This window comes from Halichoeres trimaculatus, unplaced genomic scaffold (genome assembly GCF_033239565.1).
Source record: "Halichoeres trimaculatus isolate MK-OKI-2021-1 unplaced genomic scaffold, fHalTri1.1 fHalTri1_scaffold_5, whole genome shotgun sequence".
Taxonomy (NCBI): Eukaryota; Metazoa; Chordata; class Actinopteri; order Labriformes; family Labridae; genus Halichoeres; species Halichoeres trimaculatus.
Genome location: NW_027437183.1, coordinates 20,641,464 through 20,663,648, shown reverse-complemented (window position 1 = coordinate 20,663,648; position 22,185 = coordinate 20,641,464). Strand labels below are relative to the sequence as shown.

Genomic DNA, 22,185 nt, shown 5'->3' with positions numbered 1-22,185 from the left:
AACAGAGGCTGGCCAAAAAGATCAGAGGTGCCAAAGGTGCTTTTCTACCCCAGAAACTAGTGTTTAAATGTAATTCTGGGGTAATTGATTTACCCCTTCTAAAAGGACCAGCCAATGACAATCTGAAGCTGTTTGAGGAGGGTGCACCCGCTGAAAATCATCACTGAACTGGGTCGCTCCTGAATGCAAAGCACAGTGTTTCACTGGTTGAAGCTGTTTTTAAAATAGTGCTCGCATTTATCCCCTGACAAGTGTTGATACAACAAATCCATCTGCACTGAAATGAATCACATTCAGAACAAGCACAGGCTGAATATCCTGTCTTTTCTTGCCATGGTGCCATCTTTGCTGAATAGAATTTGTTGCCGTCTTACTGCCCTCCACTGGTCTGAGTGTGTAGTGCAATTACCTTTATTTTTCACTCCTTTAGTCACTGGCCAACTTTGCAAAACCGATGGACATGCAGACAACAACAGGCAACAGGAATTATTCAGAACCTAGAAAAGAACTTCATCAAAGTCTCATGGAATATTCCAAAGTTCTTGTTTGATGAGCCTCTGAGGAGGTCTGGTTAAGGAAATAGATGAATAAATAAAAAGCTTTCCAATGCACATTTCTAATGTAAATTTAATGTCTGCTTCATTATCTCACTTACATAATTATTATTTATAGAAGCGGCAGTAAAAATTAAAGATGCAACCAAATAGCTTCTGCTCCAGACACATCATCCTTTAATCTTAGATTATGAACACCAGGTTTAAAATGTTTTATTTAGTCATGTGAATCTTTCCAAAGGAAATCATTTGACCTTTAATCTGTGGTTGTGTCTCAAATTGTGTACTTTCATGAACAGACTTGCATGACGCGCACTGCATATGCACTCCCTAGTGCAGGGGTGGCCAACCAGTCAGGGACCAAGAGCCACAAAAATCACGTGGTATTACAAAGAGCCACATCACACACATGGTCCTTCTAACACACTTCCTCTCACACATATATAAAATTATATGAAATAAAATCAATACGTTTCTAATTTTCAAAGCGAGATTTATTGTGTTTGTAAGTGTGTTTAATTTCATATTTGGAGCCGTTTCAAAGACAAATGTCTGTTTTACTGCAGAAGAGACAAAGTTCCATCTATCTATCTATCTATCTATCTATCTATCTATCTATCTATCTATCTATCTATCTATCTATCTATCTATCTATCTGATAGATGGATATAAGCACATGAGCTATTAAGAGGAACATATGTAGAGAAGAGAAACTGAAACTTAAGTATCAATCTCATTACCCAAATATTAATCAATACCGATGCCAACTTTGGCATCAGTATACCAATATTTTAGATTGATCGGCACACCGTTACTCATAACTAAATAGTGGATAGAAGAGCAGTACACTGAAAGGCAAAGAGCCACATGTGGTTCACGAGCCGCAGGTTGGCCACCCTTGCCCTAATGTGCACAAAATCTTACAGAGTTGTGCAGTCCCGAATCAAACACCGCGGCTTCACACTTACTGGAAATTACAGTCCCATTTCACAGCCATTCACAGATATTCATCGATCCCTACCATTGTTCATCATTTGATTCATTCCTGCCCCTCCCTCTATGTGACCAATATGATGACTATTAAGTGTGAGAATTGTCCAACGTTCCACATTCAACTTTATGATGGTTTTGAGTGCAGCTGAGAAATCAAAGCGCACTACGTTTTGCATACTGTAAGTGTGAACACACTTATCCACTCAAAATAGTGAGTGAAAGTGCAGAAGTACACAATTTGGGACACAGCCTATGACTTCATGGGTTTGTTCTCTGGTTTAGATCAGACCAGTGGTTTGAAAAGCCTGAAAAAGGCTGTCCCCATCCCATAAAGCTCTTCTCCAATAAATACTTGGATGTTTAATCCTCAACATGTCTTGCATACAGCTCACAGACAGGTTGGTTACTTTTACTTTTGTCTGAGCAGCTCAAACAAAACACTAAAACCAGGATAGGGTGGTGGTATTAATTCAGAAAGAGTGCTGCACCTTTGTCCTGGGAAGAGTGATAAATAGAGACGGAGAATATGCACAGAGCGTGTGCAGACACAAAATAACAATGGGTGGTGTCTTAATAAGGCTGTTTCACAGAAAAGCTGAAAAAGCATGCAGCCCGCCAGCATTCACATATTTCTTCTCTATTTTGGGGACAAAATTGGGGACGGCCGGATATTAGTAGAACTATGCCTATGCCGTTTCATGTGTAGGCTTGTCACACACCCACACCGGAAGCTATCCACACTGGGAACTATCCATCCATCCATCCATCCATCCATCCATCCATCCATCCATCCATCCATCCATCCATCCATCCATCCATCCATCCATCCATCCATCCATCATGTTTTAGTTTTTTTCTTCTGGGGTCAGTTAACTGGGGGCTGGAGCCTTCATCAGATGTCACTGGGTGCAAGGTGGGGTACATCCTGGACAGGTCACCGACTTATCTCAGGGCTTTTTAGACTGTGGGGGGAAGCGAACCCACACATGCGCCACACAGAAAGACACATGCTGGGTCAAGCAATTGAACCTCCAACCTTCTTGCTGTAATATTGCAATGCACCCTCCCACTGTGAACTGACACTGGAGTACATGAGAGGGCACTAAATACTGTTGTCATCTAATAATTTATGATAGGATGAACAGTTCGCCATGGATGACAGGTCAAGAGATATCAAAGTGCTTTTACTGCGTCTTGAGGACTAGGGGAGCTCAGAGAGGCTCAGAGAGGCTCAGAGAGGCAGTTGTTATCAGAGTGAAGAGGCCAGAACTCCAGTTAAGGATCAGAGCAGGAGGATGGCTTCAGAGTCCACTGGGAGGCTGAAAAGAGAAGAGAGTATTGTTAAATAATGAGTGTGGGATGGGAATACAAAGTGCTTTAAGATGAACTCTTTATGTTGTACTCAGAACATTAAAGGCTCTTACAGAGAGAAACATGATGTTAAAGGAGTGATACTGATAACCACAAGCAATGATGAATTAAGAAACAGAAAACAGCAGGGGCTGTAGTTCAAAGACAAGTTTGCCTAATTGTCTCCAAGAATACAAAAGAGAGGAAAATGAGATGGTCCAGAATCAGATTATGAGAGGAATATAGCAGCCAGCCCTAACATTATGATCTCTGACAGGTGAAGAACATTTATTATTTCTTTACAATAGCAGCTGTCAGAGGGTGAACAGCAGGTGAACATTTGGTCCTCACTGCTGATGTCTTTGAAGCAGAGGAAATGGAGAAGTGTGGGATGTGAGCGGCTTTGCTTGGTGTCAAAATGTGATGTCTTTATAAGAAAGTCTAAGCATCTCCAGAAGAGCAGCTCTTGTGGGTTTTCCCTGGCCTGCAGTGCTCAGTGGTCCAGAGAGAGGGAGTCAGACAGGCTCACTGATGTTCATGATGGTTGATTTGATCCAAAAGAAGAGCAACTGTTGCTCAAAAAGTCAATTCTGGTTTTGATGGAGAGATGTCAGAACACACAGGGCATCAGCAGCTGCAGACAGGTCAGGTTGGAGGATGCTGACCCCAGTCCATGATCTGATAGGCGTACAATAAACATGTGAGCACCAGACCATAGAGCAATAGAAGAAGATGGTCTAAAGCAGTGATTCCCAACCAGGGGTACGTGTACCCCTAGGGGTACGCAAACACATCACAGGGGGTACATAGAAACATTTGATAATTTATTTCCAACTTGGAAGTATTGAGATAAGCCCATCCATAAAATGGTACATGTTTGCTACAACTAATTTCCCCAGGGAGACAATAACCTGTGGCTAGGGATGGGTATCTTTAACTCTGAAACTATATGGTACCAATGCCTGGTACCTGGCAATTGGTATCTGTACTTAATGGTATCGATTTTTGGTACTTTCGATATTTATGTGGTAATAAATATTAATTTGTTTGATCATAAAATCTCAACTTTTATCAATTTAACATATTTATTTCTCAGGAGATAAACTTCCACTGCTGTGTTCAGGTCCAGCATGGAAAATCGGCAACTCATCCACTCCCTCACAGTCACAAGGATGCGTTTAAGTACAGAAACATGGAGTTTGACTTTATATGAATCAGTTCTTGTTACTACAAACAGAATTTAGTCAGTACCTAAAAAAGTATCTAATTTGGTACCAATCCCTACTTGTAACACAGCCACACCAAAATACCACAATCAAAACAGATCCTTATCTGCAAATAAAGACAAGTAAGCTTAAGTGTCTCATAATAGCTAAGATGACAGATAAAAAGAAAATAAACTGTCTTTAGTGAGTCTCAATGTTATTTAATGAAGTGTTTTTTTTGTCTGATTATGAAAGATTAAATGACTGTTTAAAGTGGACTTATTCAACAGGGCTGCATTTTTTCCCCCCTTTTGGTAAATCATTTTCATTACTTTTTTTTAAGGCAACATATTATTTATTTTTATGTTTAAAGTGAGTAAAAAAGAAGAAAATACCAGAAAATTAAATGTTCAAATTGAGGAGATAAAATGATTTTCATTTTATAACCGGATGTGTTGCATTCTACTTTTGAAGACTCATCAACACGCAGGAGCGAGCGATACTCATGGTATGACAAAAAAGCTCAGGGGGTACACAGGACAAAAAAGGTTGGGAAACACTGGTCTAAAGAAGTACAATAGACTCTGATTTTCCCAGATCAACTCCACTGGAGCATCAGTGGGACGTGCCAAGATCTGCTGAGGCCCCAACGACAGGCAAAGCGGGTCAGCAAAGAAGTCGAGATCAAGAGGTGTGCAGGATCTCTTCTGTTTGAAAGGTTGTTTCTGCCTTGTGATTGTCATGACAGACTTTCTAAACCTTTAAATGAAAGACTGGTTGGTTATAAACTTGTCATCATGTAGGCGTGGTTTGGCTTCACTTTAACATAAACACTGTTAAGGTTACATCTGTCCCACTCTGTCTGTCTTTATTCTGTACATCCTGCAGTGTACAGTGTGTCCCAGCACAGCAGCCCAGACAGCGATGGACACTGAGGGTAAGAAGGAGAATCCATCCATCAGTGTAACACTAATAAGTTGCTCATCATCTCTACTGCGGTGAGAGCTGCTAAACCAGCATCAGGGACAGGTGGTGTGCTGTGTGGTGAAGGCCATAAAACACCCAAACTACTGCTTTGCAGCAATTACCAGAACATAAAACATCATAAAGGCGTCGGATTCAGGAGCAGAAGTGTTGTTTCGAGGAGTGTCGAGTACACATGATGATTCTGTAAATAGGTCACCATTTAGAAAAGCTTCGAGCCATAACAGCAGAGAGCACAGTATGTGACTTTTAGAGGGCAGTCAGAGGTGCTGTCTTTTAGCAAATGAAAACAAGAATTATTTTTAGTTTACTGCTGCCTAGAATCTCGAATGAGGACAGTGTTTGTTTCATACTCTAAAGCTGCCTCTGTTGGAAGCAAATACGCTTGTATGAGCCTCATGTAAGACAATAAACAGTAGACACAATGTTTTAGATTCAAAACAGGAGTCTTGTAACAGTCCTGGTGTGCAGATTAATATACTACATCATGCTTTGTCAATTTGTTCCTTGTTTATTATTGCAGCATGTCTCCATGTTGCTAAATCCTGAAGTGATGACATCAATTAAAGAGCAATTAAGCCCTGTTTTCACCAAGTGGTCTGGTTTGGATCAGTACAGTTTGGGACAGGTCGGATCCATAAAGCCTGATCCTGTTTTTGCTTCCACAGCCAACTGTGCCCTTTATTGTAGGCGACGTGTAAGTCAGCGTAGTAATGTGATGGCACCGCAACACAACACATTGTACCCCGCTAATAAATCCAACTAAGAAGAAAAATGAGACACAGCAGACAAAGAGCAACAATGGGAGACATCCAGCAATTTGTCTACTTTGTACTTTCCATGTGGCTCTTTGTTACAAAGCACAATCAAGTTCTGTTTCAGAGAGCGCTGTGCGACGCCAGGAGACAATCAACAGACTGTTTCTAGCTCCACCTTCTGGGGTCAGATTGGTAAGTCTGGCACCCCAACAGAAGGGTCCCAGAATGTGGGATGGTATGGGCCAGTAGTTTCAGGACCTGTCTAGGAAACACCACAAAATGTATGCCATGTCAATACGTAACTGAACTGAACCACTTGGTGGTATCAAGGCTTTAGGTACCTGAAAGCTAGACTTTGACCCCTGTAAAGTAAAATACTGCGATCAACAGGAAGATGGAAATCCTTGTCATTGTCTTTTTGTGTTTCATGTAAAAGTTAGAAGAAAGATGTCTATCTGAACTGTTTAATACACAGACCTTCTCTTACGCTGTCACCCTTGGATTTTTGAAGAAAGCCCGATAGATTGCCCTAACACATTATGAAAATATTGAACAATTTTAATATCCACTTTTCCTGCTTGGCCAGCCTCCTTTGGAGTACCTTCAGTCATCAGTGAGAGTAGCAGGCTGGGAGTAGGACTGAACATTTAGTCAAATTTCAACAGACACTGCAGTGTATTAGAATGCAATTTTCAAATCGCAACAGCTGCAATAAAAAAAAAAAAAAAAAAAAAAAAGTTTTAAAGTGCAGTGAAAAAGTGCAATCCGCACATTTACATATTTCAGTGGTTAAGCCAGTGCTTTGTTCCTCTCTCTGATTTTATTCAAGGAGATTAATGATAATATTATTACAAGGCCTAAAGTTAAAACAATCAGTCGATATTTTACGGTGTTAGTAATAGTTAAATAAAGATACATTATTTCTATCAATTCATCTCATTTCATCATTACATGTAGGCCTGGCCTACAGGAGAAGAATTGTTCATATGTTGACTGATTACTTTTGATAGGAACAAGTAGTATAAGGGCACTACTCCTCCTAGATTAGTAGTTAAACTAGAGTTAAAAATAAAATGCCACGATCGTTACTTTTACAATGACTGCAAATAGAGCAACCAAAATATTATATATATATTTAAGCAGAGTTCTTTTTATTACCACCAGTGGATTGAACGGTGGCCATACGAGCAACTACTCGCTATCTCTTTCGGGTCAGGGCTGATGGAACTTTTAAAGGATAATTTCGGTTTATACAGCTTTTACATTGTTTATAGAATGAAGTAGAACAAAATACTCACCCAGAAGGCTTTCCTGATCCAAGCAGTGCTTCGGGAGATATTTAGATCCAAAACTGTGCAGCGGACGTCCGTGTAATGGGATCCATCGGGGCATAGACAGCGCCGCTCCTAAAACTGCATTAATCGTCCAAAAACTTGTGTTTTTTACCAATATTCCATCATGGTCCGCTCCAAGTTAGTGCTCTGTTGCAGTCTGTGTCACTCCAGACAGCGCTGTATGGCTGTACCGATCTCTGAACTCACGAAGACTTTGTTTACGTTTGTCCCTCAAAGAAAGGAGTCAGCTCTCCAGACAGCACTGTGCATGCGCAGTACTCTCTGGAGAGCCGACTGCGCATGCGCAGTACTGTCTGGAGGGCTGACATTTGCATTTTTGAGAGATACAACCATGGCTGTAAAATTTTCTTCTTTTCATAGTTCATTTCACTTCCTATTTTATCTTTAGTCTACACATTTTATTTCCATTAAAGTTAAAACTTTTGCCCATGTAAGGGCATGACTGACTTGACTCAGAGATGAATGGGGGACAGCATCTGTAATACATAAAGTATACAAGCCAGCTTTAAGTGGGCAGCTGGAGAACTGCAAGTTTTTGCACTTTTATGTCACCTTCATTTTTCAGTCAAGTGCCCCAAACGCTCAAAAGCTCCCTTTCTTCTATCTACTCCCTGCTGTGGGACTACATCATAAGTCCAATCTAAAAACATAGATGAATAGATAAAATAAAGCTTATGGTATTATTCATCCATGTTCATTTCCTTTTCCTTGCTGCAACACAAGCCTGAATGGCTGGCTGACAATGTCAGTTTCTCTCTGTTTATCTTCTTAAGTCATATTTGACCACTCAAGTTGAGGTGAGACCTCAAAATAGCGGTGCTTGAGACTGTCGTCGTCCTCCATGCTGTGGGAATACAATAATGAGCCACTACAAAAACACAAAGTCCAAACAAACAAACAAACAAACAAGGCTTATTTAAAAACTGTACTTAATTTAGCGGCTCTGTAAAAAACAAGACTACCTATGTGCAGGAATTGTTGTATTTCCTTAATAAACTGCCTCCCCTGAAACTGTCTTTATCCTGGATTAGTCGCCTCTGGAGTGTATGGCAACAAAGAAATGTGTCAAACAGATCAAACATTTTCTCTTTAATGGCTTTAAACAGAAAAAAGGAACCAGAGAATATGGCATTAAGATGAATAGGAAAGTGGGGTGGAAGAAAGAGGACTGACATATGACAGTTTGGGATTGAGTGTCTGCTTTAAAGGCCTCTGTACATGAAATGCACATTAACAGCTATAAGCTGAGCCAAGCTGTTACCTTTTCAACATCAGGTATTTACTGATACCAGATAAAGGGAGCAGTTCTGATTTAAAAACCCCCAGGTAAACATGAACTTTCTCTGAAGTGGACCTTCCTGAACACCCTGCTCTGCATGCCGACTAAAATAAGCAGCGACAGTTATTCACAGACTGTTTGACACCAGTCTGACCTGAGCTGCAGTCCTGCGGTGAAGTTGAGAGACAAATGTGAGGGAAGAAGGATGTCTGTCCTGAGATGACTCACATTTTCTTATGTAAGCATTGAAATGAGATTTAAAAAACCACTGCTGCTTTTTGACTCACTTGTTTTAACCTCAACCTGAGCAGAACTCAGAGCATTTACAGAACCCGACCTTAAAGGTTGTTAATCCTAATGAGACCAAGGCTGCTCTCTGTGCGAAAGAATGGAAGAGATTGGATCACTTGCTTGTTCTTGCTCTGTTAGGTACTACATCTCTGTTCATGGTGTGCAGTGTGCTCTGCGATAGAAGAAGCTCAATTTTTCTCTCTCTGAGACGCTCCTCAAATAGAAACGGAGAGCTGAAGTGTTCCTTGAGGACTGAAGCTGTCTGATCTCGGTGAAATCTCAGAACTCTCACACGACAGATTTGATGCTCCTCAGTCTTATGCAGCTGAAAATAAATACAGTATGATACTGATATCAAAAGAGATGGTTTATTTTTCACCTTTTGACAAACCTCATTGAGTTGAAACAATGTCAAACATATCCAATATCTGTACCTCTGTATCTGTAAAGAGCCTGAACAATGGATTCAGTGTTTTCAGGTCATTCACCTATTCAGCGCTTATGTTAAACAAACTGAAAGCAGTGTATCCACTCTGTTTGATAGGAAGCAGGGGAGCTGCACTGAGAGAAGACGGTTCAAAACAAGAACAGAGGAGACGTCTGCATCTCTTTGCCCTGCTCACTTACAGAGACAGGCTGTAACATAAAATCTGTCTCCCTTAAATGGGAAACACGTCACCCTTTCATAGGCTCAGTTTTGAAAAACCCTCCAGAGCTGTGACATAGGAATTTTAAATGACTTTCAGTGATGAATGAAGAAGGATTCTCAAGAGGAAGCTTTCTGAAAATATGTAACATGACTTCCCTCTCGTCTAGTTGGAAACTTATTCTAAGTTTAACTCTCTTCCACTAAAATCATCTGCTGTTCTGTAAATAATTCACCACACATCTCCTCTCACACACACCATAGCTTTGAGAGCAGCTGTTGGGGATGACTGAGGATTGTTGCACACCTACCGGCGCAGGTTGCAGTGTTTTGAGGATGGTTCACTTTACATTGCCCTCACTTGTAGTCTGGAGGATGTATCACGCTGTTTGTCTGTGACAGGGTAATCCCTACGGGATGCTGCAGCTGCGAATATGTCCCAAATCCTCCAGTGATTTAAAAAAAAAAAAAACCCTGTGAACTCTGTTTGTGTGCGTCACAGTTGATGTTATATAGCACAAGCTGTTTTACAGGGAGGTGAATTTAATCCCCTGTCAATGGGTTGTAGTGGGATTATGTGCTTCCTCCGAGGTGTGGGGCTTCCCATGTGGTTTAAATATGCAGCCTGTTAGGTTTTCATGCCACATATAGCAAGTTGAATTTGCACTTTGACTCTAAAAAAGGGTTAGGTTCCTGTTTTACATGTCTAACATTATACATACTGTACTGTACATTTACATTTAATAATGCCTCAAAGACTTTCAGATCAACAACCAATGAATTAGCTGCCCGTAATTTATTGTAATTCATTTTATTTGATAAAGATAACTCCTGGCCCCACCTTTACTGTCACACTGTCAGTTAATAAAAGTGTATGGTGTTACAGTAAGCATCTGTACGTGAAGATATTTATCCATCCATTTATCTACACTGGAAAATTGAAACTGTTTTTGCCCTATCTTTTTTTTTTTAAACAAAAATCTTATTTGATTTAATGAGCCACATTCACATACAAGAAAATGTCTTATTTCAAGATACTGAAAGACAAAAGGGATGACTGAATTACTTCTAATTTTTCCAAATTTTTCCTTACCTGATTGGTAGATTCATAGTTACAAGCAATTCAGGGGGCATACACTTAAAGTAATAAAAAAAATCTGAAATTCTCAGGTAAATGTGGCTCAAAATAAGTCCTAGAAGATAATCTTTGCAAGAAAATAAGACAAAACACTTACTTTGATTACTTTTTTTGCAGTCCATCTGTCACCTATCACGTCTCATTTCTCATCCATCATAACTTATCTGACAATATTATATATCACATATTGTATTCCATGTCTCACATCTCATCTTATCTATCATCTGTCATGTCTCATCTTACGTATCAGCTAGTATCTATCACATCCCATCTTATCTATCAGATCTTATCTATCATATTTCATATCTCATCTATCATGGCTCATCTTGTCTATCATACCTCATTTCTTATCCTTCATATTTTATCTATCTGATCTATCTCACAGGAAACCCTTATCACATTGCAGAAGTTCCAAGATAAAGCCTCTCCAACCTAATGCATTCTGATCCTCCCCTCATGCATCTTAAATCAACTTAAAAAACAATTGACGGGAGCGGCTCCCTCAGACCCAGAGTGTCCTGGGGCAATTCTTAGCCTCAAGAGCAGCAGACCTCTTTTCAAGGGAACCGTTTCACCCATTTTCAAAACACATCTGTGAAGAGAAGGCTGAACTAAGTCTCACCATTAGGTCACAGGGTGAGGTCTTAGCCTGCAGCGTTATCAGATGAAAGGACTGTTGTAAACAAGAGGGCAGCAGCTTTAGAAATGGCTCTAAATAAGGACAAACAAGTGAGTTAGATTACTGGTAGGAAATGCAGGTCAGTGGACTTGAGCATAGAGGCGGCAGTGATGAGTGAGAGTCTTTGAACCTCAAAGCTGCAACAGTATCCAGGGAGTGAGGGCGCTGAGAAGAGGCATGCATATATAAATCATCGCTGTAGTCAGTGAGGGGCACTGAACACCAGCAACAAGTATTTTTTGGCAGAGAAAGAAACATGATTCATTTCTGAATCATGTTAGCCACAGCTTCTTCTTCTCTATGAGTTACAAGTTATTTTATCAGGACTTGGGAAACAAAGCATTTTATGAGTGACTGATAGCTCAATCCTTACTGTGCTAAAACTGTTGCAGTGAAAACATTATGACTATTACTCTCAAGGCACTAGTACATTTTTAACACAAGTGGTCCAAAGACAGATTCCTGGGGCACGCCACTTATTAACAGTTTAGGAGACGTATAAAGAAATTTAACAAGATGTAAAAAAACAACAAAATAAATAATCAAGATATCTCTTTTAATGAAAATAAACTTCAGAGCCAAAAGGTGACATGGGTAAGAAAAACAAACATCTAGTGCATGAAATACTCATGAGAAATTTTCTTGTGATCATAGGATATGATTGCGTGCGACATGGTGAGAAACTTATGCTTGCTCACCAGAAAGTTTCCCATGTAGTAATTTATCTGAATGTTGCATGAGTGTCATCTTTCCTGACATGCAATCAATTTCCTTTGCTTTACTTTGTACATCCACCTGTAGCTGCAGAGCTGGCTGGGTATTTGTAATTTTTCATAAATGGAAGTAATCACAAGTTTCAAACTTCAGGAGCTAAGGTTAAACTAGCTCCAACACTATTACATTAAGATAAAAGATAGGCTGTACAGCACTGGTTGGAATGAGGGAAAATTTTCTGCACACACAGGAAACTTTCCCATAAAATCCATAAAAACATTGCATGATCGCAAGAAATGTTTTTTGTTTGGGTTGGTATCCTAAAAAAAAAACAAAACAAAAAAACAAAAACAAAAAAATCCCCGAAAAACTTTAAAGTACAGGATGAGATCAGAGAAACTGTAGATATACAGTTGTGACCAAAAGTTTTGAGTTTTGTCACAAATTCTGGTTTTTACACTGGCCATTCTTTATGGCAGGGAATGACCATAGACTGTATAAAACATGGACGTAGTCTTGCCGGCGTCACCCGTCTGTTTCTGAAACAGTAAATGAAGCACATCGGCTATAGCAGCCATATTGGTAGTGACAAGGGCTTCACGTACAGCCATAGGGGGCCTGTCGGTCACGTGACCCTCAGCTGTGCCTCTTATTGCGGGAGCTCACGATCGTAATATCCTCTGAAAGGCAGAGTTAGAAAAAAAATCACCCCCCGTACAGTGTGTGCTGATAGTAAAATTAGCGACTCAGACAGGAGACGTTTTTTGAACCAGGCTGTAAATAGGTTAATTTATGCTTTGAAAACTGCTTTTTTTGGCTTGGTGTGTATGTGACTTTCGTTACTTCCAGAGCCAGCCTCAAGCGAACACTCGAGAAACAGCGGATTTTAGCACTTCCGCATTGTCTCATGTTCTTAGACCGGAGTTTACCGCTTGGGAATGACCTTGCAGTTAATTGAAACTAATCTGATCACTCTTCACCATAAAGAGTTAATACAAATTGCCACCACAAGAAGTGAGGCAGAAAACTTTCTCAAAATCAAAATCTGAGCCATTCTCAAAACTTTCGGCCATGACTGTGCATCTTTGCCCTTAGGAGACGTGAAAAATGGACATAAACTAAAATGTCTTTGTTTAAGCTTTAAAAAGACGACAAGGTTAAAATTAGCACTCAACATGCAAAGAGCATTATGAAGAAATACAAAAAGACAGGACCATCACTTGATTTTACAAATTTAAACAAAGTGAGGTTTCCTAAAAAAATCAGTTTTGCTGTTTGATTTTATTCTCTGCATTATAGCTCTTCACTCCCAAACTTTTATCATTGTAGATTTTCAGCTGTGATGATTGTTTCAACCAGAAATTCCACTTCACACTACCTGCTCAGCCCCAAAAGGCTGTAAAAAAAAGTTAGAACAAGCTGGTGAACAAGGTAGTGCTTTTATCAGCTGGAACACTGAACATTTCCCACAGGAGGTCATTGACAACTCGAGTAAACAAAGAGATTTAAATCCATTATGCTGAGAATGAGGCAAAGTTGAATATGATGCCAACATTACCAGATGTCAGTGCAGTGTGAACCTTGTTGTTTGTATTTTTGTGACAGCAGCTTTAAAGTTACTCATGTGTCAGTGTTTCTACTGCCCCCTCATGGACAAAAAGTAGGTGTTGCGTTTTCAATAATTCATGTATCAATGTGAAATATGCATTATTTTTAATGGTACGTTTCAATTTGCATGATTTATGTATTTTCTTGTTCAGTGATAAACCCTGTTATGTAATTTTCATGTATGCTGTTTTGCTTTTGGCTCATGTGGTCAGTAAAAATTTAATCACTCTACGTCAAAACCGACCGGGTCAAACCACCCGGAGGGCTCGGCAGAAGCTCTCATCAGCTCATCCCGCTGAACCGCACGCAGGAAGCATAAAGTGTAATGGAGTGTTAAAAAAGAGGGCTATCTTATTCAACCTGGCAGTTGTTTTTTTCTTGAGAAGGATGGCGAGAGGATTTGGAAACATTTGAATTCTGCAGGGCCGAGGATGAGTCATAGTTTGTGGAGAACAGCCACCCCATCCCAGCCCCCACCAGCACACAAATATCCCCTCAGATAACTGACATCACCACTTCTCTCCTCACCAAATATGGCATTCACAGAAATGTGTTGCATCACTGGGTTTACATCGTGTTCTTCTCAGAAAGATTTTCTTTTGTGTTTTGTGTTTTCTTTCCTGGAAAGGATCCTCTCATTTGACAGTTGTCAGCTTGATATGATCAGTTGTTTTTCATATCATCAGTGAACAAAGTAAAATTCTTACATCATGTATTTTTAAATGAAACCAACACATGGACTTGCTGTCAACAGTTTTTACTCATTGCGAGCAATCAAGGACTTAATTTTTGCTCAAAAGACTTCAATATAAACAAACCACAACAAGCATTTTGTAAGATTTGAGTCACTGTGGTGTAAATGCTAATACAAGATCCATTTACATAGGAATATTAATCACCAGTTATACAGAGATCTGAAGAGTCAGTGCCACGGCACAGCAAGGCACACGTCTGTAATCTCATGGCGTTAAAGTGCAACATTTTTCAGCTCAAGGAGAACAACATGCTCGGTCTGTTTCTGCAGAAATGTTTAAAACATAAAATCAGTGTGAATGGCTGTTTGATTGGTGAGTGCAAAGCTTTTTTCTACATCCTCACACATGAATCTCATTTGTTCCCAGCAGTGTCAAATTCTCCTGAATGCTACATTAAGTATCTTACTTATCCTGCTGGAAGTCTCCAACAGAAGATGGGTACACTTTGCTCATGTAAGGATGGACATAGTCAGCAACAGTACTGAGGTAGGCTGTGGACTTAAAACCATGCGCGGGTCAGGTCAGGTCAGTCATGATACTGAGGGACCCAAGGTGAGCCAAGAAAATCTGCCCGCACCACCAGCAGCAGCAGCCGGAAGTAGCTAGATTGATCCATGCTTTTATGTTGATTGCCTCAAATTCTCAAGGTTACCATCCGCAGAAATCCAGACTCATCAGGCCTCATTTTTTAATCTTCTATGGTCCAGTTTTGGTGAGCCTGTGTGAGTTGTAGCCTCAGTTTTTTGTTCTTAGCTGACAGAAGGGTCACCCGTTGTGTTTCAACGTGTTGTGTGTTCAGAGATGGTCTTCTGCAGACTTCTGACCTCTGGCATCAACAAGGCATTTAGTCCCAGAGAACTGGTGCTCACTGGATATTTTCTCTTTCAGGGACCATTATCTGTAAACCCTAGTGATGGTTGGGGGTAAAAATCCCAGTAGATAAGCAGTTTGGGGGATGCTCAGACCAACAACCATGCCAAGTCAAAGTCTCTGAAAACACCCTTTCTTCTCCATTCTGACGCTCACTTTGAACTTCAGCAGCTCTTCTTCACCATATACCCAGAACCAGACTCAGGACTATGGGGAACAGAGCCTTCTGTGCTGCTGCCTCACATTTGTTAAATGCCCTACCTAACACCTTGAGGGCACCACAATGACTATTTGAAAAAGGGGCTTAAAACATTTCCTTTTAGCAAAGCTTTTAGCCACCTTGATGCTTTTTAAAAATGACTGCGGCATCAAATTGTTTTTGGTTCTGCTCAAGGTTTCTTCTGGCAAAGGGACACTTTTTCCTGGATATTGTTGCCACATTTTGTAAAGTCAATGCTCATAGTGGGTTAATATTGGGTCTCTGTTAATAAAGATATATTTAATAAAGAAAAAGGTCCAAGCAAGGCTTACCCTACCCTGATGTAGCTGGAGTACATTTCTGAAGACAGGTGTTGGCTTTGCAGGGCAGCAGATGGTGGGACTGGGGGTTGAATAAACAGAAGTTATATAATATTCAAAGGACACAACTGACCTGGGCCAAAATATCTTTAAGGAAGATGATATTGTGTGTGTCATATCCAAGTTTAATATGGCACAGAAACATAACCAACATACTGATGAAAAATATTGACGAATATCCGATTTGAACTCCTGCATAGAAGTCTGAATTCTTGACCAAAAGGAGGCATCTGTGTTTGACTTTTTTCAATTCCTGTGTCTAATGGTCTCGTCTGCCCCCACCTGCCCACTAGAGCTGCCAAGGGCAACAAAATAAGACACCTGTCTCAAATGAATGATGGACGTTTCACCTGCTGATGTGGGAATACTTAGAAATTCAGACAGGAGTTGAATGTAGGTCACATGCCTCAGGTGCCGGTCCAATTATAAATGTGGTGACTCTGTGCCGCTCACTTAAGCTGATTAAAAAACAGCAGATCTGTGTCAGATGTGTGTCTTTGTGTGTGTGTGCCTGAAGAGCCTTGTAGCTGCAGTGCAGATGTAACCTTGTTGTTTGTTTTAATAAATGTTGATCTAGAGGTGTTTTTCACCCACAGGCACTAAGTTCTAAATTTAGCTCTGGGTGATAAATATAACCGTGATAACAGACTTACCTGGGAGGTTGTACTTTCCAGATGTCGGGGAATTTTTGAGAGGCTGGGCCTACAAGCTGAACATTTCTGATTGGTGGAGCACCCACAGTGTTTTTTTCCATTTGTACTTGGGACTGGGAAGTCGGGAGTGGAATGACGTTATCTCCGAGTTCAGCATTCCAGTTGCCAAGTCAGAAAAACTTTCCATAACAGCAGTATTTCTGTATACAAACATCAAATAATACTATTTATACAGCTGATTTGCTACAACAAACACTAGTTAGAAATTCTAAAATAAAAAGAATATAACAGGAGCTTAACTGCTGTTTGTGAACTTGGGGGTTGGTGTGGGTGCTTTGACTTACAAGTCGGAAATCCCAACCTCAGTTCCAGTTGGGCACTCACACTCAGAACTCAGGAATTCCAACTTCCGAGTACAAATGGAAAGCAGCAAAAATATCCCCCCTCCCTCCGTACACAATGAGACAACCAGCTGTGATTGACTTGGTTTAGTAACTCCTTGACAATGGTCTTCTTTGAGCCTGATGGTGTGACTGTGTCTCTGTCAGCTCCTGGTGTTACAGATTCAAGAGTGACCCTGTGAACTAAAGACATTAAACTGAACATGTCAGTGAATATCCACTTTACAACAGCTGTTGAGAATCCATCCTAATTTAGTTTTATAAACATTTTTATGTGCCAAAATGTTCTCATCAGATAATTAATCTGATTGAATTAATGATAAGATAAAGATGCTTAAGAATGATGCATCTCACTAAAACAATATTCACTCCACAGGTTCTCTTTTAAACCAAGACATGATTCAAATATCTGCTGTTGTCATACCTCATACAGCAGAGCATCCACTGTTTCACTGTTCTTAGCTATTTTGGCATTTTGAAACTGCTTCCTTGAGCAAAATATTTGCTATTAGTGTGTTAACAAATCCATCTGCAGTGAAATAAGGCACAATCAAAACCAGTACAGGCTTAGTATCCTCTGCTGACATGCTAAACATGGTGTCGCACATAATGATGCTGGCCTATCTTCTCTTTCTATGGAGTCACTTTTGCTTGATGGTTGTTGGTATTGTCTTACCACCTTCTACTGGTCTGGCGGTGTGTGTTACAACTATCTTTATTTTTCCACCATAGCCGCCTGATACCCAACGATTGATGCATTTTTGTCCACTGTAGAGGACGTCACTTTCAAAGCTTTATTTAAAAACTAAATAGTCTGGGTAAAACCTGCTGTATTCTGTAAAGGATATCTCAGGCTTTCCAGTGATATCTCAGTTCAGTTTAGTTCAGTTTAGTTCAGTTTAGTTCAGTTCAGTTCAGTTCAGTTCAGTTCAGTTCAACTTTATTGTCCCCTGAGGGAAATTTGCTGTGCAAGCAGGCAAAAAGAACATCAACATACAGACACAATAAGTTATTCACCCATAAAAGCAAAGGCACAGGACACATTAACAAGAAGAAGAAGCAACTATGAGCGGACCAGAGATGGAGCCATCCAAAAGAAAGATCTATTTCTTCATGTAAAAAGCAGGATACTTTAAGTGACAGAGGTGTAGCATACTCACCCATAGAGCATCAAAAACTCATCAATATCCGTATACATGAACATGCACACGTATAAATACACATTCATGCATCCATATATACACATGGACACCATATTTTCTTCAATATGAGCTTTAGATGAGCTAAATCTTTGATTTGTGCCATCAAAGTTTTCAGAAACTCTGGGATGGATTTCAGAGTTCTTGTGGCATTAATGAGAACCAAAATATTAAATTAATGCAGGCCCTTTAATCTATATGAGACAGAACATTTAGTCCAGCTTTAACACAACCCAACAGCAAAAGAAAAAAAAAAGAAAAACTCATCAGTTTTTCTTACTTCTGTAAAAAGTTTGTGGCACCTATGAATGTATACATGTTTTATGTAAACTGTTAAAACTGGAGAGAAGTGATCAATAGTACTCCAGTTATTTCCATTTTGATCTGATGCTGAAGATAGAGGCACACTGTATTTAACCTTTTTACAGAAAATAAACAGTGAGAGAATGAAGAATCTGACTGACTGAACTAAGATGAAATTATTGTCCATGTTAGTGACAGCGTCACTGATGGATGAAGAGCCAAACTAGTCGATGGTCCCTAAAGCTTTTTATCTTGATTAACCAGAGAAGGAAACAAATCAAACAGCCAGCAGTATTAAACATACAGCTTTCATCAATGACACATTTAATGCTGATAAAGGCTTTCGGCGTTCAGCCAGGACATGCTGAAATGTACTCACAGATGCATGATTTAGAGAATAGTAGCTATTTTCCCTGTTTTGTACAAATCCCAGCCTTTCACACCTCACTTTATCTTTATTTTTCTGACACCTCCAGCTGCTATTTGAAACCAGAGAGCTGCTCGATTGATTGATAGCTCCCTCGCTACCTGCTTAGCTCCTTCAAAGGCGAAGAAAAGCAGCTAATGGCCCTCCAGGCAGTGATAGAGCTGATGACCTCCCATTGAAATGTCTGGCTTTGAAATGAATTGAACTCGTATTTGATGCTACTACGCAGCAGTTTGATCTCAATGCGTCACGTGTGATGAGTAAATAGCCGTCCTTGTTTTGCTTCATAAATCTGGCACACAGTGCAGGGATTACTGCTTTTAGAGCAGATATGGAGGTGAGCGTGCATGCCTTTAGTGCTGCGTTAAAAGGCTGACTCTGAGTTAGCATTGACACTTTCTTTGTCTCCTTTCCCGGCAGATATCTGGGGATCACACGTCCTCTCACTTACCCTGCCAGGCAGAACGGTCAGCTGATGGCGAAGATGATCCTGGGAGTGTGGTTGGTGTCAGCATCCATCACCCTGCCACCTTTCTGCGGCTGGGCTAAAAACATCAACACAGCCGGCGTGTGCCTCATTAGCCAGGACTTTGGCTACACCATCTACTCTACAGCTGTAGCCTTCTACATCCCTATGCTGGTCATGCTGGTCATGTACTACAAGATCTTCAGGGCAGCACGAAAGAGCGGCGCCAAGCACCGCTTCACTGACCTCTCGCGCCGTGAGCGCCTTGAAACAGTGGCTAATGAGGCGCTGCGGATGCAGGGCCTGAAACCACCCGGTGTTGCGGAGGATTGTGCCGCCCTGTCGCGCCTGTTGAGCCGTGAACGCAGAAACATCTCCATCTTCAAGCGGGAGCAGAAAGCAGCCACGACGCTGGGGGTGATCGTGGGGGTCTTCGCCGTGTGCTGGCTGCCGTTCTTCATCCTGTCCACTGCCAGACCTTTTATCTGTGGGGTGGAGTGTAGCTGTGTGCCCATATGGCTGGAGCGCACGCTGCTCTGGTTAGGCTACGCTAACTCACTAATGAACCCCTTCATCTACGCCTTCTTCAACCGGGACCTGCGGTCTACTTATCGTGACCTTCTCCGCTGTCGTTATCGCAACATCAACCGCCGACTGTCTGCTGTGGGTGTGCACGAGGCTCTCAAAGTTTGAAGGGATGCTGATTTTGACTCTTAAGGAGGGGGTACGGGGGCCCTGCGGTCCAACACTTGGTGCTTAAGGGGCGATGCGTTCACAGCGGTCCTGAGGATCAGACAAACAACAACAGAATGGGAGTCACTGTCGGTGGCTGTGTGGCCCCTCCGCAAAGGAGAAAGACAGCACGCTCACTACAGTGTGTGTGACTCACTCTTTCTATTTTGGGAAAGAAATCCATCGAGCGTACTTAATGGGCTATTCAAGTCGACACTGCTTTTGTGCAGACGCCACAATTCCGTCCTGGCTTTGGATTTATGACAGTATAATGTAGTGACAGAGGAAATGACATGTAAACACAATCACTCATCTGAAGGCTTTCAAAGGGAACAGAAGGAGAAAGGATTTCTGTGAAATAAAAAAAAAGATGTTTGATGAAGAAAAATATTTGTTTTGTGGCACGATGTCATCCGAACACTGTCATTTTGAGCACATCAAAGATTCATTCAAAACTGAAAGTAAACATTGAGGAGTGTTGTGCTTTAAACCAGAATGATTCATCAGTTAGATCCCTTTATCTCCAGTCACAGTGTTCAGATCATTGAATCATTAATGATCAGGAGCACCTTAAATGTAGTGTTTAAAATTGAATGGTGCCAGGGGAGCTAGGTGGTCAAACTTAAAAGGACAGTATCCATTCATGAAACCTCAGTGTTTGTGCCATAAAAAGAAGCTGAAAGCAGTTTGTTGAGCGTCTGCATGACACACATTTGTCGTACACTCCACTGTGTGCAGGAGTCAGATGGGATTTTGAAGAGTGGGTGACGGTTTGGTCACATTTCACTCAGTTTTAAGCACACTTGAAATCCAAACAAACTGGAAGCTGTTTGTGCAGAAACCATGATACTGTGGACTCTTCTTTTCTTTCATTAGTTTGACTCCAAATTTAGCTGCTGCTCTTATTTATATTATTTTATACAGCCTAGCAAACCTGCCTACCTTTGCAGTAATACTTAGAGATTTGATATTACTTTGAGGCTCTTTAGTTCTGCTGAGAATCATCAGTGTTTCTGACGTCACCTCCCGTCTGACTTCACTCCATCATAAACTCTTTGGTGACCTTTATGAACCTGTGTCAAACGTCAGAAATCAAGCAGTTTGTGCTTTTTCTACCTCGATTTTTGAGAATACTGTACATTTCTTCTCAACAGATGTACCACTGTCTTGCATCATTTTGTAATTAATTATTTTATATTGTGTCAGATCAACCTGTCTACAAAGGTTCTGTGGTTTCCATATTTGGTTTCTCTGTCCATTCCTCCTGAAACAAGCTGGAGAAGTGGCAAAGTGTTTCATCACTTTGTAAATAAAGACACACTTGTTTAAAGCGTCACAGTGGCCTACTTTCATAGCATCAGATGATTTACTGTACCTCTGTGTGTGCCAGCTTCACAAAGCAGCACCGGCTCTTTAGCTCCATGAGATCTTTTTCCTCTATCCACGCAGGTCTTCTTGCTCTTCACCCCCACAGAGAGTCTCCTCATCAAAACCCTGATGCACACAGTTAGTCGTACAAAATTCATCATCCTCACTGGCAGGAAAATAAAGACACACATTAAGACTTGCTGTATTCATGATTCATGGCCCGCCTGAAGAGTTAGCACCAAACCTGCCATGCTACAGTGAGGGCGCTAGAGATGTACTACAGTACAAAGACACAGAAGAGACATTTTTCCCCATTTCTGCTTGGACCAGAATCTTTTATTCAGTGTCTGGGTGACAGCTGTCTGCCTTTATGGCAGAAACTGCAGCTGGCAGAAACTGTTCCAAGGACGGGAAAGACAGACATCCAAGGAGCGGTCTCACTCATAGTCAGAAAGTGTGAAGCCCAAATCAAACCAGAAAGGAACAAGAGACACTCGGTCAAGAAAACAGCTAACTGGATGAAGCTGTCAGGTGTTCAGGTGCTGATGTGAATAACCATAAGAGGAAAAGAAATGTAATATTTGATAACCAACCTAACTTTGCTGAGATTTATCTATCACATTAGCTTTTTGAGGCTGAAGAATAAGCTGAGCTAAACGATAATGAAATGTTTAGAAAATTGGTACTTGTATTTTCACTACAGGCCAAAAGTTTGGAAACAAGATCAAATTTGTACAAAAAGTTCATATTTTCATTGGTATACTTTGCACCAAAATCAACAGGAATATTTTAGAATATTTTATCAGAAGACATTCTTATCATAATTATCAGTTATTTGAGCTTTTCTTACTTAGACTTTTCTTACTTTAAAATAACCT

General features: G+C 40.7%; 1 protein-coding gene across 1 annotated transcript in view; it reads left to right on the top strand.

Annotated features, from left to right (window-relative positions):
* Positions 1-21,264, top strand: part of htr7c (5-hydroxytryptamine (serotonin) receptor 7c) — a 38,080-nt gene extending 16,816 nt beyond the window's left edge. Inside the window, exon 2 of the mRNA XM_074670368.1 lies at positions 19,162-21,264. Within this exon, the coding sequence (XP_074526469.1) occupies positions 19,162-19,900 (739 nt within the window). The 3' untranslated portion in view covers positions 19,901-21,264. The remainder of the gene's footprint in view (positions 1-19,161) is intronic.
* Positions 21,265-22,185: the final 921 nt, after the last annotated feature.